The following is a 19,173-nucleotide window of genomic DNA, read 5'->3' as shown; positions in this document are numbered from 1 at the left end:
AAACTGGCATTGTCTTCTTCGTGTAGGTCTCCTTTCAAAACGGCGATGTCATGATTAACATAAAGGATCATCGGACGTGTCATGGTGCAATACTAGTCAAATTTATAGATCTGCCTTCGCTCAATAGTCGTCTTCGACCAGGGCGTGGAAAGATGGTCCGGTGAAACGCTTGTGTTGTCGCCTTCGCTACGTCATTCTCCTTTTCACCCCCTTGAAGTCACCCCGTGTTCGAGCAGATTGACCTGCATGAATACCAAGGACTTCTCGAAGGTAGGCCAAGTATATTACCTTTCATATTGACATCATGACACGCTCTTTGCTGTTTGAAGTGCCCTTTCTCTCTCTGCGCAGCTTTTCGGTCACTAAGATGATCCATTCTTGTGCACGGGGGTGTCTCATCCCCTGTTCAGCGAAACGACTTGGTGTCTTCTGACAAGATCCGGTGCGAAGACCGATCTGCAAATCGGTGGTGGGGGCTATGTTTTCCTTTGGAAAGGACCCGCCCAATGTCTGGAATTGTTTCATATGGATGGTCTTGATGACGATAGTGCTGTCAACCAGATCATGAGCTGACTTGCTCCTACAGTCGTGCATTTCGACGGGTAGCACAAGTCAAAGAGTTCGCCACCGCCACAGTAGCTGGACATTCATCTCCCTGGAAGCATACTGAAGGGCGTTTGTACTGCATGCATGTCTCACCAAGACCAACTACCTCGCTCCCTTCCTCAGTCATCTTTCGTATCTCTTAAATGGCACATCGATGTCGCTGCTGATCTGTCACTTGGTGAAGAGTTCAGAGACCAACTTCCTCACGTTACTCCTTCCCGGCTTCATCTGATCCTTGCACTGATCTTTGGTCATCCCCGTCTGTAACGCGTAACATGCCAAATGTCAGCTAACGATCACTTTCACAACATACAAGACACAGTATCGCCAACATGCTCACCTCAGCTGCTAGTTCGGCCCAGTCCATAGTCTTGTAAGCCGTGTCCATACATTTCTTGACCAGAATCGCTTTCTTTTCGTTGGTCCAATTCGAGCTGGCTTTGGTAGGCGATCCAGGGGTCGAGGGTGGGGTCTTCTTGGTCTTGTAAGGTGTAGACTTGAACTTTTTGGGCGTGGTAGACGGGGTAGGTGTCGGTGAGGAGGAGTATGAGCGCTTGATAGATTGGGAAGTGATGGAGGACATGTTGAGGACGGTGCGTTGGGTCAAGCTGAGGTCCCGATGACTTAATCTTTACGATGCGTGAAAGCCTTGACGATTTACTGTAAGTTATTGGAAGTCGGCTTGACAACGATTAAGAGGTAGAAAGAGAGACCTTGATTGTAGTGGGTGATTTTTGCTTCCACATGCCTTTCGAATACCTCACGACGGAAAACCCTACCATACACACAACACAAACACACAAACACACACAGCGTGGTAACGTGTCACACGACATGATCGTGACCACACCCTGCGGAGAAAGCGTAGCTGGCGATGTAGCACTCCTCCCACAGGTGTTGTTGTGGTCTATACATATCGTAACTCGATACATGTCATGAGCGGCGTCAAACGAACAATCATACTACACCTGATACTATACTTATGTACTCCCAAAGATCCGATCCGATCTCTCCGCGTATCACTACGTTCCACCCTGCTACCACATCTAGAAGAACTTTGTGAAAAGTCCCTCTCTTCTTGATGGACCACTGCTCTTCGTGTCTTTCTGCAAGTTCACCAGACTCTGCAACGATCTCATCACCTGGACATAAGGCTAGCGTCAGCTTCGACCTCTGGTTCTGAACGTGGTAGTATGACTCACCTGCTCTAGCTTGTCCTTTCGATCTTGCAATTCGAGATGTTGTCTGATCTTTGGGTTCTCCCTTGCAAATCTGCCAATTTCATCTCTCTGCGAAGTACGATAGTCGTATCAGCTTCGTCTTCTCTTGATGTGCGTGTTTCGAAACAACGATAACTGTCACTCACGTTTAGGTCATACAATATCCGCGAATCAATCTCTCTCGGGAATTGGTAGAAGAACTGTTCTAACAGCTCGATGTTGATGAACATCGTACTGGTATAAGCCAGCTTGTCCGCGACGACAGACAAGAAAGCTTCGGGGCAGAAAGCAGATTGATCGGGACCTTGACGACATCGTCTGGATCTCAGGGCTTGTTGTCGGAGTTTGAGAAGGGTGAGTCGGTTGGAGAGAAGTAGAGCATGTCGACCTGAAAGATGCTTCGGATCAGCGTTGTGTTCGGGCAGGAGTGACCGGAAGTTGTGAGAAGCTGGAAATGTACTACTCACCATCGATGATCTGAGCTTGGGAATACTTGTATGCGTCCAAGACCGGCGCATCCTCCTCTTCCGCGCTGTTCTCCTCAGTATTGGTCGCAGCAGCACCACTGAACCTCCTCTTCCTTCTCTCCTCTTCCCACTTCTCCAGATCCCCAACGTGTCTTATCAATCCTCCCAACTTTCGCGATCCTCCAACTCTTCCTTTGATCTCTGCAAGTTTCGCATCGCATCGTTTTATCTCTTCTCCAAATTTCTCTTCCGCTCGATCCCGTCCTACGGCCCATTCCCTGTCGTCCACCTCAACTTCGTATTTGTACGGTTTGATACAGTTCTCCACTTGATCGGCTGTAAGACCCATCCTCTCTCGCAGTATAGCGTGTGAGAACTCGGTAATTCGTTCCGTGACAGAAGGGTGGAAGGTGAACGGCTCTCCAGTAGCAATTGAGTCGATCAATTGTCGCAATCCCTCGGCGACCAGAGCTGTCGAATCACGACCGACTCCAGATTTTGTCAAAAGGGAACTTGATGTTTCTAGCTTGAACTTCCAGTACGAATCCAGCTCTTCCGCAGTCATATTCTTGCTTTCTCCCAGTTTGCTCAATTCCGGCGTTCGAGGATCGTTCCAGTAGACTCGCTCCAATATATCCATCAGCTTGTCATCGAGCATATCCTTGAGCTTCGACCTGACGGCGGGTTTCGTAAACTGTGTCGTGTACTCTTTGAATCGGGCTTTCAACGCATCGATGGTTTCGGCCATATACGATTCAGAGGTGATCCGTCGGTCGTTATACTGTACCTTGAACTGGTAGCTCGCCTCTTCAAGCTCAAGTTGGACCGCATTCGTGATACCGTGAAGACTCGAAGCCATGCTGGTTTCAAGGACATCCATCAACCGTCGGCGCAAAGTATCCGTTCCGACCAGGACCTTCTTGTCTCGACCAAAGTATTTCGCATTCTCGCCGCCGAAGAATTCTTCCTCTCGTCTCAACACCGCGCCGGTGACATTGGGTGTTTCTCGATCTCCTCTGATAGCCTTGAACACACCCGAGGTAGGTGGAGCTTTGCAGACAACTCCAATGTATCCTAGATGCAGAGGATATCGCTCGCCTCGTACTATTTGCGCGCCGTGATCGGGTTTCACCAGATCCATCTTTGTGACTACACCGATAGTCCTAGTGCCCAAGGGGTCTACACGCCTACTCGCTCGGAGTGCAGGTGAATTGGCCAAGTCAACATCTGCCGCACAGACAGCAAGGATAATATTGGGTTCTCGAATGTATTTGTCGCAAAGCGAAACGATCTTGTCCTTCAATTGCTCAGGCTGGTCCATCGAGCTGATCTGGATATATCCGGGCAGATCGATCAGGGTGAGATCGGGGACATGAGGTGAATGTATTTGGAGGTGAATAGGATCGTCTGAGACAGCAAGTTCGGGAGGCACGGAGAGGTTGAGATCGGTAAGTGTCTTCTGGATGGTGGCAAAGTTGGTTATCTTGCCCATTCCAGGCATGTTGGGGAAGACACCGTATTCGACCGGTGTCGTCGAGGACGAGGCGGCATTAGCGGGAGTATGGATGAGAGTCAATTCGATCGGTCGGCGAGTCACCATGTTGTCGCCCCTGGTTTGTCAGCGCTTACCGCGCAAGTCTTGAACTCACTTGGGCAAAAACTCATGTCCGACTATCGCTTCTAAGACACTACTCTTTCCCGAGCTTTGACTTCCAATGACTACTATTGACGGTAATTTCAGGGCATCGCTCTGATCCACACTGAGAAGTACCGATCGAATCTCGATAAGTTTCCTCGTCAATTGTAATAACTGATGTTCGTCTCCTCCGCCACCACTGAATGGGTCGGATGCTTTCTCTTCCACGTCTGCAGAAGCTGCAGCTGCTCCAACCAGACCCAGCAAAGCTTCCTCCCCACCATTATTCCTATTCGGTTCTCCCGGTCCTTCACCAGGTGACCACCTCTCCTCCCTGCCTTTCCCGCCCGAGCCCGAGCCTGAGCCTGAGCCTGCGTCATTACTCGAGCCGTTATCTTGACTTTCACTCCGGACAAATTGTGACGTAAAGGCATCCCACCATTCCTTCGTCCCTTGCTTGAAGGCATCGGCGGAATCTTGTACCCCTGTAGCGGTATCTGATAATCTGCCTGTGATCGTCGAACCAATTTGCGCTCCAATATCTGCGGCAGTAGTCAGACCGTCGGTGGCCGTACTGTATGCAGATGACAATTTGTCAGATACGTTTGATAATATCTCAGAAGTAGCATTTCGTACGCCTTTACCAATATATGAGTTCTGTCAGCGTCATGCTATTATCTGAAAAGACAAAATTTCAGCTCACCTTCCAGCTTGTAGTTTGCGTATCCCACGCCTCCTGCACCTATAGCCGCGCCATAGAGGGGTACTCTGAAGGCACGCGCCATCGCCCTTGGGATAGTTGAGAATGAAATAGCTCGAACATGGACTTGTCTTGAAGGCGGGAATATAGCAGGACGAGGGACGAGCGATGGGCGAGTCCGATTGAGAAGGTATGGTCGAGCAGAGGCGGGGAGTCGGCGCAGCATTGTGAGAGAGGGGTGGTTGGTGCCACTGGAAAGTTTGGCGGGGGGCGATTGATCGATTCGTCAAGGGCTTAAACGCCCATTCGTCCTAGCTAATAGTAAATGGTCGCCGTGAGGTAGTGTTACAGACTTGAGTTGTACAGACAGACGATGAGAGTGAATGAGTTAAGCCAGAGATGACAAGATTGACCGAGTGAGTGACGATGACGGGTGGCAACGGCATTGCGCATCACAATCCGACAACGGACGGAATCAAAATTTCCGATAATGTTGACGATCAACATTTTGGGTGAGGGTTCATCCTCTCTGTACGACTAACTGGTATCCACTCTACATGTGTCTTGAGCGTTCTACGTGGAATACCAGTTTGACAGACTTAACCTCAATTGTATTCTACGATGTCACGACTCGCATCCCTTACTCCCTCGCGGTCTCGAGCTCGGAACTCTCTCTCTCCTTCACCCTCACCAGCTCCTTCCCTCTCCTCCCTTCAGACCGAAACGACTCACCATCGTATGCTCAAGCTCGTACTTGCGGAGATCAAGAATGTCCTCAAAACATGGGACGAGCTTGTCATGATCGACGGATTCAAAGCTGCCAAAGGTTGTGTGGACGAAGCTACAGAGATGGAGTGGGTACAAGTCGATCAACTGATATTCCGGTTTACGTTTATGCTGATTATGAGCGATGGGACGTAGCAATTTGATTGGAGTAGATGAACGTCCTGAGAGACCAGAGATCGGACCGCATCTAGCAGCACTATACGCACATCGAATAGCTCTCAAAATGGTTCTCACAAAGCTGGTAGGTGCTCTTCGTCTCAGAACACCTAGAAATTGCAGCTCGCTCATGGCTCTAATGCGTATGGTGTGTAGGACAACAACCTTGGTAAACTGAATACGCTAGCTGATCAAGCTGAGAAGATCCTCTTCGCCGCTTGTCAAAGAGAGAGTATGGAGTTTGTCTTTGTCGAACCATTATGGCTTACATGGACATTGGAACAATTCGGTTAGTCCATGCGCAACCCCGTCTCCTACGCGCATGTCTGAAGACTGAAGATTGACTTACGCTCTTGCACGATACTTTATAGTCAACTCGCTCTCGCCGCTGATCTCACAACACACTTCCCACCTTGCCACTATCGCTTCTCTTTCAACTACCATCCTCTCCCCTTCCACCTCATTTGACGATGCCAAATTCAACCTCGAGGCATATCGCGATATCGCTATGGGCGGCGAACGATATCAGTACACTCGCGAGTGGGAAGAATTGGTAGAAATCGAAGTGGGAGCAGGGAGAGAAGATGAAGATGAAGATGAGGACGAGATTGAGATGAGGAAGGCCAGGAGGAAGGGAAAGCGGTAGTATTGTGAGGAATGATTTGCGGTGTGCGTGTAGCAGGGATGGAGAGTGGGACTTGCGTTGCGCCAAGCAGGGAACATACACACAAACACACACAGTCATACACATTCAACCACCAAGTAAGGTATATAATCCTTTGCTGGTTGTCCACTGTGGTCATTACGAAATCACTCAAATCAACATCGTATCGACCTTGTTCTTCAATCACCAATAATGGGCTGTTTGACATCACGATATCACAAACATCCCGAATTTGCCGACCTGCCATTCCACGAGATCGATACAGTGAGTACCTCTTCTCAGTGACCTTGCCTAGTCTCTGACACCGTCAGACTTGGTTGTAGGAGCAGCAAGGACGACGCTTTCTTGGTGCGAAGAGGGGTCAACCTTCAATCCGACAGCCTATGGCTCAACGTGATTCTGTAGCCGAAGCGAGGACTATCATCTCTGCGATGGGCGGGTGGCACGAGAGTGGTAAGTGGATCGGTCATGATTCACACAGGGCGGCGGAGGACTGATTTGCCACCTAGCCATCCATCTGTAGCCTCGGGTAACAATATGAGCGAGCGTACTGGACAACCATCAACCATTGGAGTAACGCGATATCCGACCATAATGACATCCATTTATGTTTCCCATGTAATAACTATTTGATTCTCTATAATCACTCAACACTCAACATGCCCCTTGCCCATTCAAAGGCCTTGCCAACAAGTTTGACATTCCCATTATCCCAAGTACATCTCAACTCTCCACCTCTGTGACTCAACTGTTTCGCCTCGATAACCACATCAGCGGGATTTTGTCGGAATGGTTCTGAGAGGGATTTCGATCGGGGCGAAGCGAGATAGTATCCTGTCAAATAAGCGTGTGCAGATCCAGTCTGAACGATGGGTTAGCGATGGGCCATATATTTAGCGGTGCACAGGCCGCACTCACCACTGGATCTTCATCGATACCGAGGCCTGATGCAAAGACTCTTGAGTTGAGATACAATGTTTTGTCTTTCGATTCTGGGTTAATCTGAGTGACGATTGTAAGACCCTTTGAAAGTCCGAGCTGAATAGGAGGTTTCATTCAGCTTTGTGGGGCTGATACCACGGTTATGTTCTTGTCCATGTCCAACTCACCAAAGCTTTGTGATCGATATGTTGTAGATTTTTCAGATCAACTTCCCCCTTCAATTCAACTATCAGACTTTGATTATTATCTTCGCCATACTCCTCTACAGCCAAGATTTCATCACTCGATACACCCAAAGCCTCTGCCACCTCCGCGACTCTTCTCTTATCTTCCCCATCCAACGATCCGTGTCCGAACGTGGCGAGTACGCTGGGAGCAAGCGAGGGGAGGACGATCTCAACTTCCTGGTGTGAGATACGTTTGGCGGTGAGTGTACCGGACCACCGGGTGTCGAGGTTGAGGTGATCCAGTTTGGGATTGTGGCTGAAGAGAACGAAAGCGGTTGCTAGGGTAGCGTGTCCGCATAGGTTGATCTCCTGTGGGGTTGGGTAGTGAGCGAGCGAACGGACAAGTGGTCATGCAATTGAGCAGGTTTATAGAGATGGAACAGGATAGGAGAGGTACAGCTCGAATAGTAGTAGTAGTACACGCATGCGAGCAGTAATCCGCAATGACACGACTGTAGAGGGACATGCCACTCACCACCTCTGGAGTCCACCACCTCAGTCCAAATCTCCCTTCTTCCTCCGTCGGCACAACATACGCAGTCTCCGAGAACCCAAAATCCCTCGCTAGGTATTTCATATATTCCTCATCGTTCGTCCTCGGATCATCTGCAGCTGTCGAGGGGAAGACGACGACGGCAGCTTGGTTTCCTGCGTGAGGGTGGGGTGCGAAGGCGTTGAGAAGGTGGAAAACGGGTTGAGGGGCTGTCATTGCGGCGAGATCTTTGGCATCAAAGGAAACACACAGTCAAGAGTTCAGCGTCATGTACAGTATACCTTGTTTGGGTCAAGTTCTGCCGAGTCGAAAAGGATAGAGATGAGCGTGGAGTGAGTATATTTCGACTCGTCCAGAGGTAGTCATCATCATCATCATCAACCACGAAATCAAGCCGTGCCTGAGAATCTTCGCGAGACTTCCCACGTGCCACTCGCCTGGTGTGCGAGATTACAAAGTTGGTGCTGCTGGATGCTATGGTGGACAGATAGAGACAGATACGAAGAATGCAATAATCGTCATGACATTTGAAAGTACATGATACGGTCCACCAATCGTGACTGGTTTGCTCGTTAGGTATGCGCTTAGTCTTGGGTGAATTAGGTGGTAAACCGAGTGTAAATAGCAACACCAGAAGCTGATGAACAAATCATTAACCAATATAGGACTGTCTCCACTTCTCTAGGGAGGGAAGAGTCGGAAGGTGACGTTCACGATACTCTTGTCGACATCTTGTACTAGCCTCTCTCGTCGTTCTTCGTCTTGTGGTCCAGCTCCGATCGTGATTCAGGAAGTTGACCTGTGTCGACCTCACTCGCTCAGTCACACATTAGTGGTCGGTCCAGGAAGTCGAGCGGCATCCCAACCTGTTTCAGCTTCATCGGCGCAATATTACGAGATGACCACCACGGACCCGTGCGCTGCAAGACATCTATACATCTCGACTAGATCATCTCGTCAATCCCACCACACTATCTTTCAGATCCTTCAACGCTTCCAACACGCCTCCTTGTCCCTGTCCCTGTCCTTGTGTACTCTCCTCCTTCGCAGCTGGCACACTATCCAGTCTCCTCCTCTCCTTTCTAGGCTTCAAACTCGGTTCAGCGATCGTGGAAGGAATAGGTTCGTCGGGATATTTTCGTGTATCGCGAGATACGATGGAATGTAGTCTGAAAGCTTTTCGACGTGATGTTCGGGCGCCGTGGATGATTGTGACTTTGTCTTCTAGTCTGGCGACTGGGAGGGCGAGGAGGCATAACGTCGTCAGTAAAAGCTCAAGGGCAGAAGACATCTTAACGATGTTGGACGAATTGGCAGCGATAGTGAAGGAATGGATACGAAAGTACGAGAGCGAAGGGTATTATGGCGAAGGGTTCATCAATGCAAGGGGCGTGATGGAATATATCTGGCTGTGTTATCCAAATCCTCCACTCACCTTCATTCTCGTCGTGAACAAGATACTTCTTATGTCTCTTAATCTCCTTCAAGATCTTCGGATGTTCGAATATTCGCTCGACCTGATAAATGCGCATGACAATCAGCATTTGCAAGATGACAGCCTATTGACCAGATCAGGAGGTTTCGTCAGACTCACGGTGACTGTCGCAGTCTTCCGCATCACTCCGACCTTGGTGACGACACCCTTAAAGATGTGATTGGGCTGGTATGGCATGGTGAGGAGGATTTGGTGGAAGCTGAGAGGTATACGAAGGTTGGCGTAGTATGGGCTATATTCAGAACGGTGGACGATTGTATGCGCTTTCGACAGTTGTCTTTCAGAGCCGGGTATTGATATTGTGCAGTGCAGTCTACTTTAGTCTGAGAACGATACGAGTGAGCACACAACATAAGCATCGAAAGAAAGCGGAGAGTGCATCCACATCCCAACTTTTGGTCGAATGCAGCGAATACTTGTTTCATCCCTCTCTTTAAGTTATCAAATGATTCCCCCCATTTTATCCGGTTGTTGTGCCACGCACTACACCGGTTCCGGCCAAACCTTGAATTCAGCAACAAGTGACTGCAGCAACACTGCAACAGCCATCAATCACCACCCCATCAATCACATTCACATCAACGTCTTCTCCTTTGACATCACATATCAACGCATCACACACTCACGCAGGACTCAGAGAACGCTTTGCGAACACCACCCATCGACGAGCCGTATTTGGACCATTGATCAAGTCCATACACGCGAGCAGCTCACTGCGCGATCAGAGGCTGTGCCAAGGGAATCACATAGTGTGGAAGATATAGAGTCTGGCGCGTCTGTCCATCAATCCCACACCTGCCTCGTGGTTGTGAATTAATTCAACCAAATTCCTCCACTTCGCATCCTTGTCACCTACTGCTCTAGTCAGGATTGTTCTCGATCCTTATACTCTGCTTAGGTGTTATCTCCACTCGGACAACTTTTCTGCTTCAACCCACAGCCGGCGGCAAGATCACCTCGTACACATCACTTGATATCCGATAATAACACCTTTCCATCAACATGACTGTCGTTCCCGCGGGTGCCCAACTTGGTAGGTTGGTCCACACTACTCCGATCATCGCGCTCCGGTCGCATGCTAACACCACGCCTGCATAGCTCCAGTTGACCTTCCTCCACCTCCACCTGCTGCTGATCCTCGAGAACCACCACCTAACATTACTCGTCGAAGTGGTGGAACACTCACACCTCAACGCCCTCGTTCGCCTGCCCATATCCCCTCCCGTGACACATCGCCTGTGCGCGCGACAAGCACACTCCATCGATCATCCTCGTCTGACGCCCTGTCCCCGCCGCTCTTCCACCCCTCGCCAAGACCGGCTGCGTCACCCGCTTCCTCCGTCCCAATCCACCATCATCTCTCACGACCATCTTCCCCTTCGTCTATTCATTCGTCCGGATCTGCAATTTTCGAGCGGGATATCGAACTGCTTCCAGTCGCATCCCTTTCGCTCAACCCTAACACGACTCCTTCTCACAGCTTGAACCACAAAGCGAGTCGATTATCGCATCTATCCCATGGTTCGGCGTTAGACCACACCGTCCCTGCTGTCTTGGACGATGCGGTCGAAGCGTTGACGGCCGGTGATGGTTTGAGCAGAGGATTTGAAGGGTTGGAAATCGAAGCTCCTGCTCAAGGTGCCGTTGGTATGGCCAGACAGAGTAGTTCGAGTCTTCCGAGCATGACAGGAGCTCGTAAAGTCAGTACGGGTCCTGGGGCTCTTTCGACTTCTCGCAGTCCCAGTCCGATCAGTGTCACCTCGCGAGGTTCTTCTGCCACTTCTCCAGCTCAATCTCCACCAATTCTTAGTCAGCTTTCCGCCCAACAGAGCTTGCACAGCATCGATACCAACACGGCGAGCAGAAGCGGCCCACTGTCCGGCGGAGCAGACTCGTCAAAGTTGTCTCCCACCACAAGCGTGCCGAGGCCGGCGATGCCTCAGAGGACCAGCACTGGCCCTCAATTGCCTGGCGGATGGGCGTTTGGCGGTGGTGCATCTGCTCCTGCGGCGGAGAAGGCTCCGTCACCAATCGAGGAGGTGAGTAACCGTGCTCAAGCATGAGATGTTTGTTCACTGACCCTGGTTCAATCGTAGTCGCCTTCTGCAGCCCCCACGCCTGCTGCTGTGGCAGCTGCCACCGCAAGCCCAGCGACATCTCCCACACCTCCCAATGCGGTCCCCTCCCATCTCACACCAACCAAGAGCAAGGCCCACCGACTCTCTTTCATCTCATACAACGATCTCCTCCTTTCCGTCCCCACGCAAGTCACCAACCTTGGCGAAATCACTTCCGGTAACTTGTCACCTGATCATTTGCCCGGTACTGTCTCCCCAAGCATGAACACCAGGTCGCCCGTCATCTCTCAACCGGGTTTCATGAACAGCCTGCCTCCCCCTGTTTTAGGCTCGGGTGGTTCTGCAGGAAGCCCTGTGGGTCCTCCTTTGGAGGCAAAGCAGAGTTGGGAGTCTGGGAGTGGAGGACGAGTCGGAGGTTTGGGATTGGGCGATGGTGAATGGGGAAGAGAAGGTCTGGGTAAGGGTTTGGAACAGAGATTGGAGGAAGTTGCGCAGACGCAGCAATAGGCAGACTGGACCGCAAGGGAAAGGTGATAAAGTAAATCACGCAAAGAAGGAAGAAGAGATACCCCTTGTTATTGTTTATGAACATTGCTATTGGGTATTTGTGAGGAAGTAATCAGTTTTTAGGTATGCAGAGATATGGTCTGGACACAATAGGCTAGGCTGTCAAAGTAAATACTATGTTCATGTCATCATGTATACATGTATACTGCGCTGTACGTGACTGGGCTAACCCAGACAATATAATCTAACTGTAACGTATCTGGTACCCTTCATCGCTTGCCATTCCGAGCCGATTTCGGAAACCTGATGTCGTGATAAATTCACGGATCGTATGTGTTGTCGAAAAGAGCAAAGCCTCGCGGCAAAGCCTCGCGGCAAAGCCTCGCGTGATCAGGCCATACAAGCAAGTGGAAGGTCTCGGCTTCTGGTCGTCAACGCTTGTCAGGCATACGTCGTTTTGTCGTGTCGTGTCGTAACATATCCGTGTAGTCGTGCAGTGTCCTTCTCTTCCACATCGAGATCACTCTGTCAACCTCCCCATCTCCTCTCTCTCCCTATCTCCTGTCTTCTCCACCCCGCCCAGACCACCACCAACACTGCTAATCCCACCAGCTTCCACGGACGCCGCGACCAACCTCGCTACCACTTCTCTGTGATACGCTATACCCCTATTCTGCATCTTGCGTATAGTGCCTGAAACACCGACGACGCGGGGTATGATCGGCCTTTGATTGAGCGTTGTGATGAAGGTGAGTGCTGACCATAGGAGACGATAATGAGGTCTTGCAATACGGAAGAAAGTGAGTGTTGTCAAGGGAGAATGGTACAATACTATATACAACGAGGAAGAAGATCAATAACAGATCACAACATTACGCTCATCAAAAAGTCAGTTGTGCTCACCTCTAAAACTACTTGCGATCCTACCCCATCCTTCATCTCCAAATACGTCCTGAACTACGTTCCTCACCGCTTTGTAGATCGCAGAACCACCTTCGTCGCCCAATTTCAAATCGGGCGTCGTGGAAGGTAACATGAATGGTAATTTCGGGAATGGTGTGAATTCTTCTTCATCGTCATCGTCGTCGTCGCTTTCGCCATCATCGTCGTTGATTGCGTTGGGTCGAGATGACAAAGATGGAGTTGTCGAGCTGGATGACGATGAGAGGGTCGGCTCGAGACTCGAGGGGAGGAGGAACTCGACCAGGAGGTATCGGTTCTTGAATCGGACCATCGTAGCGAAGCCCTGCAGTTGTTTCTGAGAGCGAGTAATGGAAGTGATCGACTTGAGCGAGTTCTGGAGGTGATCGGCTTGAGTGCGCTTCTAATGACTCCTTGAGCGGTCAGATTCTGACGCTTGGAATGATTTCGTTCACCTAGCTCAGCCAGCAAGAGAGAAAGTTGGACCGAACAGCGAAAACAAGTGTCACGTGACATTTGTTCGAGAACCTACCCGATTACGTAACATAAACTGTCTGTTTGTTTGTCCTGTCTTTCAGATTACAATCTTCACCCAACCCCTTGGTGATGCTTTGACAACGATGATGCTCCCAAAAAGTTTAGACGTCGGCCGAACGATTGTATCTTGTTCCATAAAGAGATCTGAACAGGGCAGATCATGCATATATTGCATTGGACTGCGGGCATGTCTTTCTGCTGGTCCTGGTCGGGTCCAGAATTAATAACGGGGTTTGACCACCGACGACCAAAACGTGGGTCGGGTATGGAACGACATGTGAACGGAAATACGTCCGAGCAAGAAATACCGTAGGTCCAACCGAGCAAAGCCTTGGCATTTAGCACTACTGCGAGGTCGGGCTATATCGCGTCAAGCGACTTCGTGACCACCTTCACTACAGTAGCGATGTTGCTTGCTTGCTTGCTTGCAGCTAATACTTCTCGTGGGATGGTCACTCACTTCATACCAACTTTTCAGGTTTTCAGAGACAGAGTTCGGAACTGATCGTCGATCCGATCCGAGTTCGGAGTTGCACGTCTAGTCTAAGCGAATACCGAAGAGCCGCTGAAGAAGGAAGCCACCACTAAAGTCATAGCTTCCTTTCGGTACAGCTAGGGTCAGTTAGTTGCACATGGTCGATCAGTCACTTGGCAAAAAAGATTTTTCCAAACGACTTGGTCAAACCCGGTGGAAGAAGCCAAAAAAAAAAAGAGTGAAAATTACCGTATCAGATAAGTCAAGTGCTCCATAAAATCTGGGTGAAAATAGGGTTTTTGTTTATTCAGGGTATTTTTTACCGATCGAGAGAGAGAGAGAAGCCATCACACCCACCCCGTTGGATGCTCACGCTTGGTGGATGAGATCCGATGCATAGTCATAGTGTGAGTAAGCAACACACAGACAGGCATTTCGCCGGTCTAACTGCGCTGAAAACCACAACACAAGGCTCCGCGTTGAACGGAACAAGTGGTGATAAGGGTGACCGGCTGCGAGAGGAACGCAAAGGGAAATGGGGGGGAAAGAGGGGGAAAGAGAAGCCAGTATCTGATAACTGATTGAGTGAAAATGGGAGCAATCTCAATCCGAATCCGAAAAAAAATAACAGAAAAACTTTAAAACACGGTAGTCGTAGTCGTACTCAGACTTGATCAACCAAGTTCATAAAATCGAGACCATCATCAATCTTGTTCCTCATAAACAGTCCTCCTTTTCCCTCTCTCATTGATCCGTCTCCTCCTCTTTCTTCTTCTTCTTCTTCTATCTCACACAACAACACCTCGCCAAAATGTCTGCATCCGTTTCAAGTAACGATGCCTACGCTACTCCCGATTCCGCCGAACCCATCGACAAGAAGACACGAGAAATCAACGCGGCGGGCGGCACAAACGATCTCTACTACGATGACAGCGACACTTCCTCTGTAGAGGTTCTCACCGGTGTCAGCAAGGTTGAGGCTGTTCAAGCTGTCTGGTGAGTTGAGGACCGCGTCGGCGTCGGCGCGAGATCGGGTAGAGTCGTCGATCGACATGCAGCTGACTTTCAAATCTGATCGTAGGGGTCCCAAGTCGCAGTGGTTCTTGTTCATTGGGTGGGTAGCATCACACGCGCGATCGCATAGAGCGATCTGACTCCTGAATTAAACTTACATCCTCTTTATCTACGTAGAATTGCCCTTTCGTCATACATCTACTCTCTTGATGGTAAGTCGCAGCCTTATTCGAATGTCATGCCGATTGCAAATGGCTAACTCGCTGAACAGGTACCACAACCTATCTCTACCTCTCTTATGCGTGAGTTGCGATCACGATCACATGTCTTTATCGGACGTGCCTTGAATCCTCGCTGACATAGCGCAGTACCTCGTCTGTCCTCCAACACTCCGTTGCCGGTACCATCTCCACTGCCAACGCCATCATCATTGCCGTGGGCAAGCCCTTGATGGCCAAGCTCGCTGATGTGTGAGTCGCGCGATATCCCTATGTGTTAGATTCGACATCTGACGAATCGCTTGTACTGCCTCTCAGCGTTGGACGAGGAGAGACTTTCATCATTGTCACCGTTCTTTACGTCGTCGGTTACGTGAGTGTCTTGCCTGAGCTGAGTTTACCTACTTCACTGTGTGCTGATATCAGTGATCCAGATCGTTATCGCTACTGCCAACGATGTTGGGCAGATCGCTGGTGGTCAAGTCATCTACGTGAGTGAAGTCTAGTATGATCGGTAGTGCGGAACCGTGACTGATTATGCCAAATACTACGCAGTCCTTCGGTTACACCGGTCTGCAAATGCTTCAGCAGATTGTCATCGCCGACATGACCACCCTCCGATGGAGGTGAGTACAAGCAGCGCAGGCCGGCAGTCTACAGAACTGACAAACCACATTCCTGTACTTGTAGAGGTCTCGTTACTGGTCTTGTTTCTGCCCCATTCATCATCAACAACTTTGTTGCTGCCGAGATCGCCCAAGGCGTCCTTCCCAATTGGAGATGGGGTTATGCCATGGTGAGTAGAATCATTTACAATCAGTTGCCCTTCAGCTGACGTCAGTCCCAGTTCGCCATCCTTGTCCCCGTCGCCCTGGCACCCATCATCGTCAGTCTTATCTGGGCGCAGACCAAGGCCGCCAAGCTCCAGAAGATCAAGTACTCTCGTCCCCCTCTCAAGCAGTATGTCTCAGATTTGGGTTCCATGCCAAGTACATCAAGCTGACAGCGTTCTGCAATCAGGGGTTGGTTGTTCACTATCAAGGAGGCCGCTCTGGAGATGGACTTGATGGGTCTCGTACTCGTTGCTGCTTCTCTTGCCCTCATCCTCCTCCCTCTCGGTCTTGCTCCCAAGGCTGTTAGGGGCTGGAAGACTCCCAGCATGGTAAGTGATGGGCGTACGCGGCGTCGCCAGCCTTGTACTGACGCCGCATTTGCAGATCGGCATGATCGTTGTTGGCGGTATCCTTTTCCCTCTCTTCCTTATCTTTGAATGGAAATTCCCTAGAAAGCCCGTCGTGCCCATGAGATGGCTCAAACGTGGTCCCATCCTCGGAGCTTGTTTGATTGGTTTCTTCGACTTTGTCTCCTTCTACCTCCAATACACTTTCCTCTACTCGTGAGTATCTGCTATACGCCAGTAAGGACATTGCACTGACGGCACATACCACAGTTACGTCGTTGTCACCGAGACTTGGAGCTACCGAGACTTGACTTACTTCAGCGCTACCCAGTCTTTGGCCCTCACTATCTTCGGTATCATTGGAGGTGCTATCATGTTCGCGACCAGACGATTCAAGGCAGGTCAACGGTATATGTGTTGTTTAGTGGAATTGTCCTGACCCTTTCTCCACAGTGGATGCTGTTCTGTGGACTTTGTATCCGACTCATCGGTTGCGGTCTCATGCTCAAGGCTCGATCTGCCTCTGGTAACACTGCCGAGCTCGTCCTCTGCCAGATCCTCCAGGGTCTCGGAGGTGGTTTCGCCGCGATCGCTATCCAGGTCTCCGCTCAAGCTGCCGTTGCCCACGTCGACGTCGCCACTGTCACTGCTATGGTCCTTCTTATCACCGAGGTTGGAAACTCTGTCGGTTCAGCCGCCGCTACCGGTATCTGGGCCACCTACATGCCCAAGGAGCTTGCCAAGCACGTCCCTACCAACAACGCCACTCTCCTCGCTGAGTTGTTCGGTTCCATTACCGACATTGCTGCTTTGCCCGTGGATGACCCCATTAGACTTGGTGCCATTGTCGCGTACCAGAACGTCATGTGAGTTTTGCTTGCAATGCGTCTGGATTGGAATCCCTTCGCTGACTCGCCTGCTCCTTGTCCCTTAGGTTCCGACTCGTTCTCGGTGCCGTCATTGTCGCCATCCTCCCTCCCATCTTCTGCCTCCTGTTCACTAAAGACATCAGGCTCACCCGAGCTCAAAACGCCGTGGACGCCAAGGATCTTGCTGGTCGACCTACTGGCGAGCCACGCGAGCACGCCGAGGAGGGAGCACAGTATGACAGGGAAGAGGGACCTTCCGGTGGTGTCAGGCTGTAACTTGCTTTTCAAGAGAGCGACAATAGATCTTGAATCTTCTCATTAATCTTATAATCCTGCAGAGTGAATCTTAGACCATCGTTTCATCTCTTGCTATTTTGACTGTTCATTTATACATGCATATTTAGAGTGTCATGTCATACATCTCATTCGCGCATGTATGGTTTCTTGCAAATGAGTATCGCTCCGTGATCCAAAGGTGCCACGAATGATAATTCCGTCTTCCAGTGGTGGGTCGAGTCCACGTGGTATTTCCGATTCTCGTGCTGCTCTCACCGTAGCCCGTTCACTCGTTGTAGCCTATCGTCAAAGACTGAATTCAACCAATTCAGCATTCGACAACATTGGAATCGTTACTGCATATGATACTATAAGCGACCACAACCCATCACTTCTACTTTATCACTCATCGACGACATCCATCATACCGTGAAGAAGCGGAATTTACAACAAGTCCTGAGATATACACTACCACAATGACTTCAGCAACGACGGCATCGCAAGCGGAGATGGAGGCAGCTCGACTTCCTCTTGGATGGAGAGATCAATGTTCTGCGTGGGTATTGATCTGCATCGTTTTTGCATGTTGTTGCGAGCGAGAGGGAGACGAACATCGCATGGAAGAGGAATTGGAGTGACAGCGGAAATGAAAGTCGGCGGGGACGAAGGACCGCTCGTTGTGCTGTGGGATGTATGTCCGTTGAAACGGGTGACGCTCGGCGTTGTGCTACTTTGCCCAACGCCCGTTTCGCTCGCTGGATGCTGGATGGACAACGCATTTGTCAAAAACTCGTTCCACTCCCTCACGACTGTTCTTTGGCATGTCTCTCTCCCCTCATCAGCCAACCCACTCTAAACCTTTCTTACTTGGACTTCACTCTCGCCCTTCCGAAATCCTTACTCCTTATCCCCTTCTCTATTCCGAACCACCGACGTGTAACTCGACCTAGACTCAAGCTGACAATCTCTTCATCCCCTACAGCTTGCTCATCCCTCTCAACGTGTGCAGACACAAGACCCTCTACATGCCTTGGAAATGTGAAGATGAGAGACACGGTTATGAGAAGTGAGTGGTCATGTCCTTTGACCTTCCCCTTTCGTTCTAACTCGACCTGCTTCTTTAACCTTCTTGCGATTTGCATTGGTACTGATCTTCCACATTCATTTTACAGGTGTCAATACGACGAGTGAGTTGTACCATCTTACTCTCAAGTTCTTTTTCGACGTCAAGTTACTTCACCCCCGAACACATTTCGTCTTGCCAGATTTACACTGCCACTCTTCACCTTTGATCCCCATCACCCCACTCTGTATACTCCATCCGCACTATCCTCAATCTCTCCACCTTGCTCTGGCCGGAGCGTGCCGGAATGTAGCTGATATTCATCCTTCCATCTTCCCACAGCTACATGCGACGAATGAAGCAGCTCACTCGACAAAAGAAAGCTGCCGCCGAATCTCTCGACGAGGAATAGACAGACTATCCATTCCAACCGACATCCGACATACTCTCCTCCCCCTTCTTTCGTCATATTGGTTTCCGTACCACATCCCCTCCCTTGGTTCGTTGGATTGCTAGTCCTAATTCTAGGGATCAGTCTAGCATAGGAATTGAAGATCATGCATTGTTGAGATATATTTACATTTCTACCGCTCTTCTTCCTTGAACCCATATACTTACGAAAACCCTAACTGGTATAGATACA

General features: G+C 50.1%; 11 protein-coding genes across 11 annotated transcripts; 5 read left to right on the top strand and 6 right to left on the bottom strand.

Moving 5' to 3' along the window:
• Positions 1-777: 777 nt before the first annotated feature.
• Positions 778-1,189, bottom strand: CI109_102485 (uncharacterized protein; the record flags this gene model as incomplete). The annotated part of the gene is made up of 2 exons (XM_032004362.1): positions 778-867; positions 947-1,189. The coding sequence occupies 2 exons, from the start codon at positions 1,187-1,189 to the stop codon at positions 778-780; spliced, it is 333 nt and encodes a 110-aa protein (XP_031861227.1).
• A 463-nt stretch (positions 1,190-1,652) lies between these two features.
• CI109_102484 (uncharacterized protein) lies at positions 1,653-3,893 on the bottom strand (the record flags this gene model as incomplete). The annotated part of the gene is made up of 4 exons (XM_032004363.2): positions 1,653-1,748; positions 1,809-1,895; positions 1,973-2,214; positions 2,294-3,893. The coding sequence occupies 4 exons, from the start codon at positions 3,891-3,893 to the stop codon at positions 1,653-1,655; spliced, it is 2,025 nt and encodes a 674-aa protein (XP_031861228.2).
• A 45-nt stretch (positions 3,894-3,938) lies between these two features.
• Positions 3,939-4,855, bottom strand: CI109_102483 (uncharacterized protein; the record flags this gene model as incomplete). The annotated part of the gene is made up of 2 exons (XM_065967150.1): positions 3,939-4,567; positions 4,633-4,855. 2 exons carry the CDS (start codon positions 4,853-4,855, stop codon positions 3,939-3,941), a joined length of 852 nt encoding a protein of 283 aa, XP_065823222.1.
• A 395-nt stretch (positions 4,856-5,250) lies between these two features.
• CI109_102482 (uncharacterized protein) lies at positions 5,251-6,217 on the top strand (the record flags this gene model as incomplete). Its single annotated transcript, XM_032004364.1, has 4 exons — positions 5,251-5,483; positions 5,551-5,656; positions 5,728-5,860; positions 5,943-6,217. 4 exons carry the CDS (start codon positions 5,251-5,253, stop codon positions 6,215-6,217), a joined length of 747 nt encoding a protein of 248 aa, XP_031861229.1.
• A 210-nt stretch (positions 6,218-6,427) lies between these two features.
• On the top strand, positions 6,428-6,732 carry CI109_102481 (uncharacterized protein; the record flags this gene model as incomplete). Its single annotated transcript, XM_032004365.2, has 2 exons — positions 6,428-6,499; positions 6,559-6,732. 2 exons carry the CDS (start codon positions 6,428-6,430, stop codon positions 6,730-6,732), a joined length of 246 nt encoding a protein of 81 aa, XP_031861230.2.
• A 146-nt stretch (positions 6,733-6,878) lies between these two features.
• On the bottom strand, positions 6,879-8,113 carry CI109_102480 (uncharacterized protein; the record flags this gene model as incomplete). The annotated part of the gene is made up of 4 exons (XM_032004366.1): positions 6,879-7,097; positions 7,154-7,273; positions 7,345-7,713; positions 7,880-8,113. 4 exons carry the CDS (start codon positions 8,111-8,113, stop codon positions 6,879-6,881), a joined length of 942 nt encoding a protein of 313 aa, XP_031861231.1.
• Positions 8,114-8,846: 733 nt separating this feature from the next.
• On the bottom strand, positions 8,847-9,569 carry CI109_102479 (mitochondrial 37S ribosomal protein uS17m; the record flags this gene model as incomplete). The annotated part of the gene is made up of 3 exons (XM_032004367.1): positions 8,847-9,133; positions 9,333-9,414; positions 9,492-9,569. The coding sequence occupies 3 exons, from the start codon at positions 9,567-9,569 to the stop codon at positions 8,847-8,849; spliced, it is 447 nt and encodes a 148-aa protein (XP_031861232.1).
• Positions 9,570-10,394: 825 nt separating this feature from the next.
• Positions 10,395-11,977, top strand: CI109_102478 (uncharacterized protein; the record flags this gene model as incomplete). Its single annotated transcript, XM_032004368.1, has 3 exons — positions 10,395-10,425; positions 10,491-11,431; positions 11,489-11,977. 3 exons carry the CDS (start codon positions 10,395-10,397, stop codon positions 11,975-11,977), a joined length of 1,461 nt encoding a protein of 486 aa, XP_031861233.1.
• Positions 11,978-12,497: 520 nt separating this feature from the next.
• Positions 12,498-13,211, bottom strand: CI109_102477 (uncharacterized protein; the record flags this gene model as incomplete). Its single annotated transcript, XM_032004369.1, has 2 exons — positions 12,498-12,808; positions 12,881-13,211. 2 exons carry the CDS (start codon positions 13,209-13,211, stop codon positions 12,498-12,500), a joined length of 642 nt encoding a protein of 213 aa, XP_031861234.1.
• A 1,510-nt stretch (positions 13,212-14,721) lies between these two features.
• Positions 14,722-17,467, top strand: CI109_102476 (uncharacterized protein; the record flags this gene model as incomplete). Its single annotated transcript, XM_065967149.1, has 15 exons — positions 14,722-14,906; positions 14,992-15,024; positions 15,102-15,136; positions 15,196-15,226; positions 15,293-15,394; positions 15,461-15,515; positions 15,577-15,633; positions 15,698-15,768; positions 15,833-15,938; positions 15,990-16,102; positions 16,163-16,304; positions 16,360-16,538; positions 16,593-16,719; positions 16,776-17,188; positions 17,257-17,467. The coding sequence occupies 15 exons, from the start codon at positions 14,722-14,724 to the stop codon at positions 17,465-17,467; spliced, it is 1,860 nt and encodes a 619-aa protein (XP_065823221.1).
• A 476-nt stretch (positions 17,468-17,943) lies between these two features.
• On the top strand, positions 17,944-18,942 carry CI109_102475 (uncharacterized protein; the record flags this gene model as incomplete). The annotated part of the gene is made up of 4 exons (XM_032004371.1): positions 17,944-18,023; positions 18,450-18,533; positions 18,640-18,654; positions 18,873-18,942. The coding sequence occupies 4 exons, from the start codon at positions 17,944-17,946 to the stop codon at positions 18,940-18,942; spliced, it is 249 nt and encodes an 82-aa protein (XP_031861236.1).
• Positions 18,943-19,173: the final 231 nt, after the last annotated feature.

This window comes from Kwoniella shandongensis, chromosome 4, assembly GCF_008629635.2.
Source record: "Kwoniella shandongensis chromosome 4, complete sequence".
NCBI lineage: Eukaryota > Fungi > Basidiomycota > Tremellomycetes > Tremellales > Cryptococcaceae > Kwoniella > Kwoniella shandongensis.
This window is presented reverse-complemented; position numbering and strand designations above follow the sequence as displayed.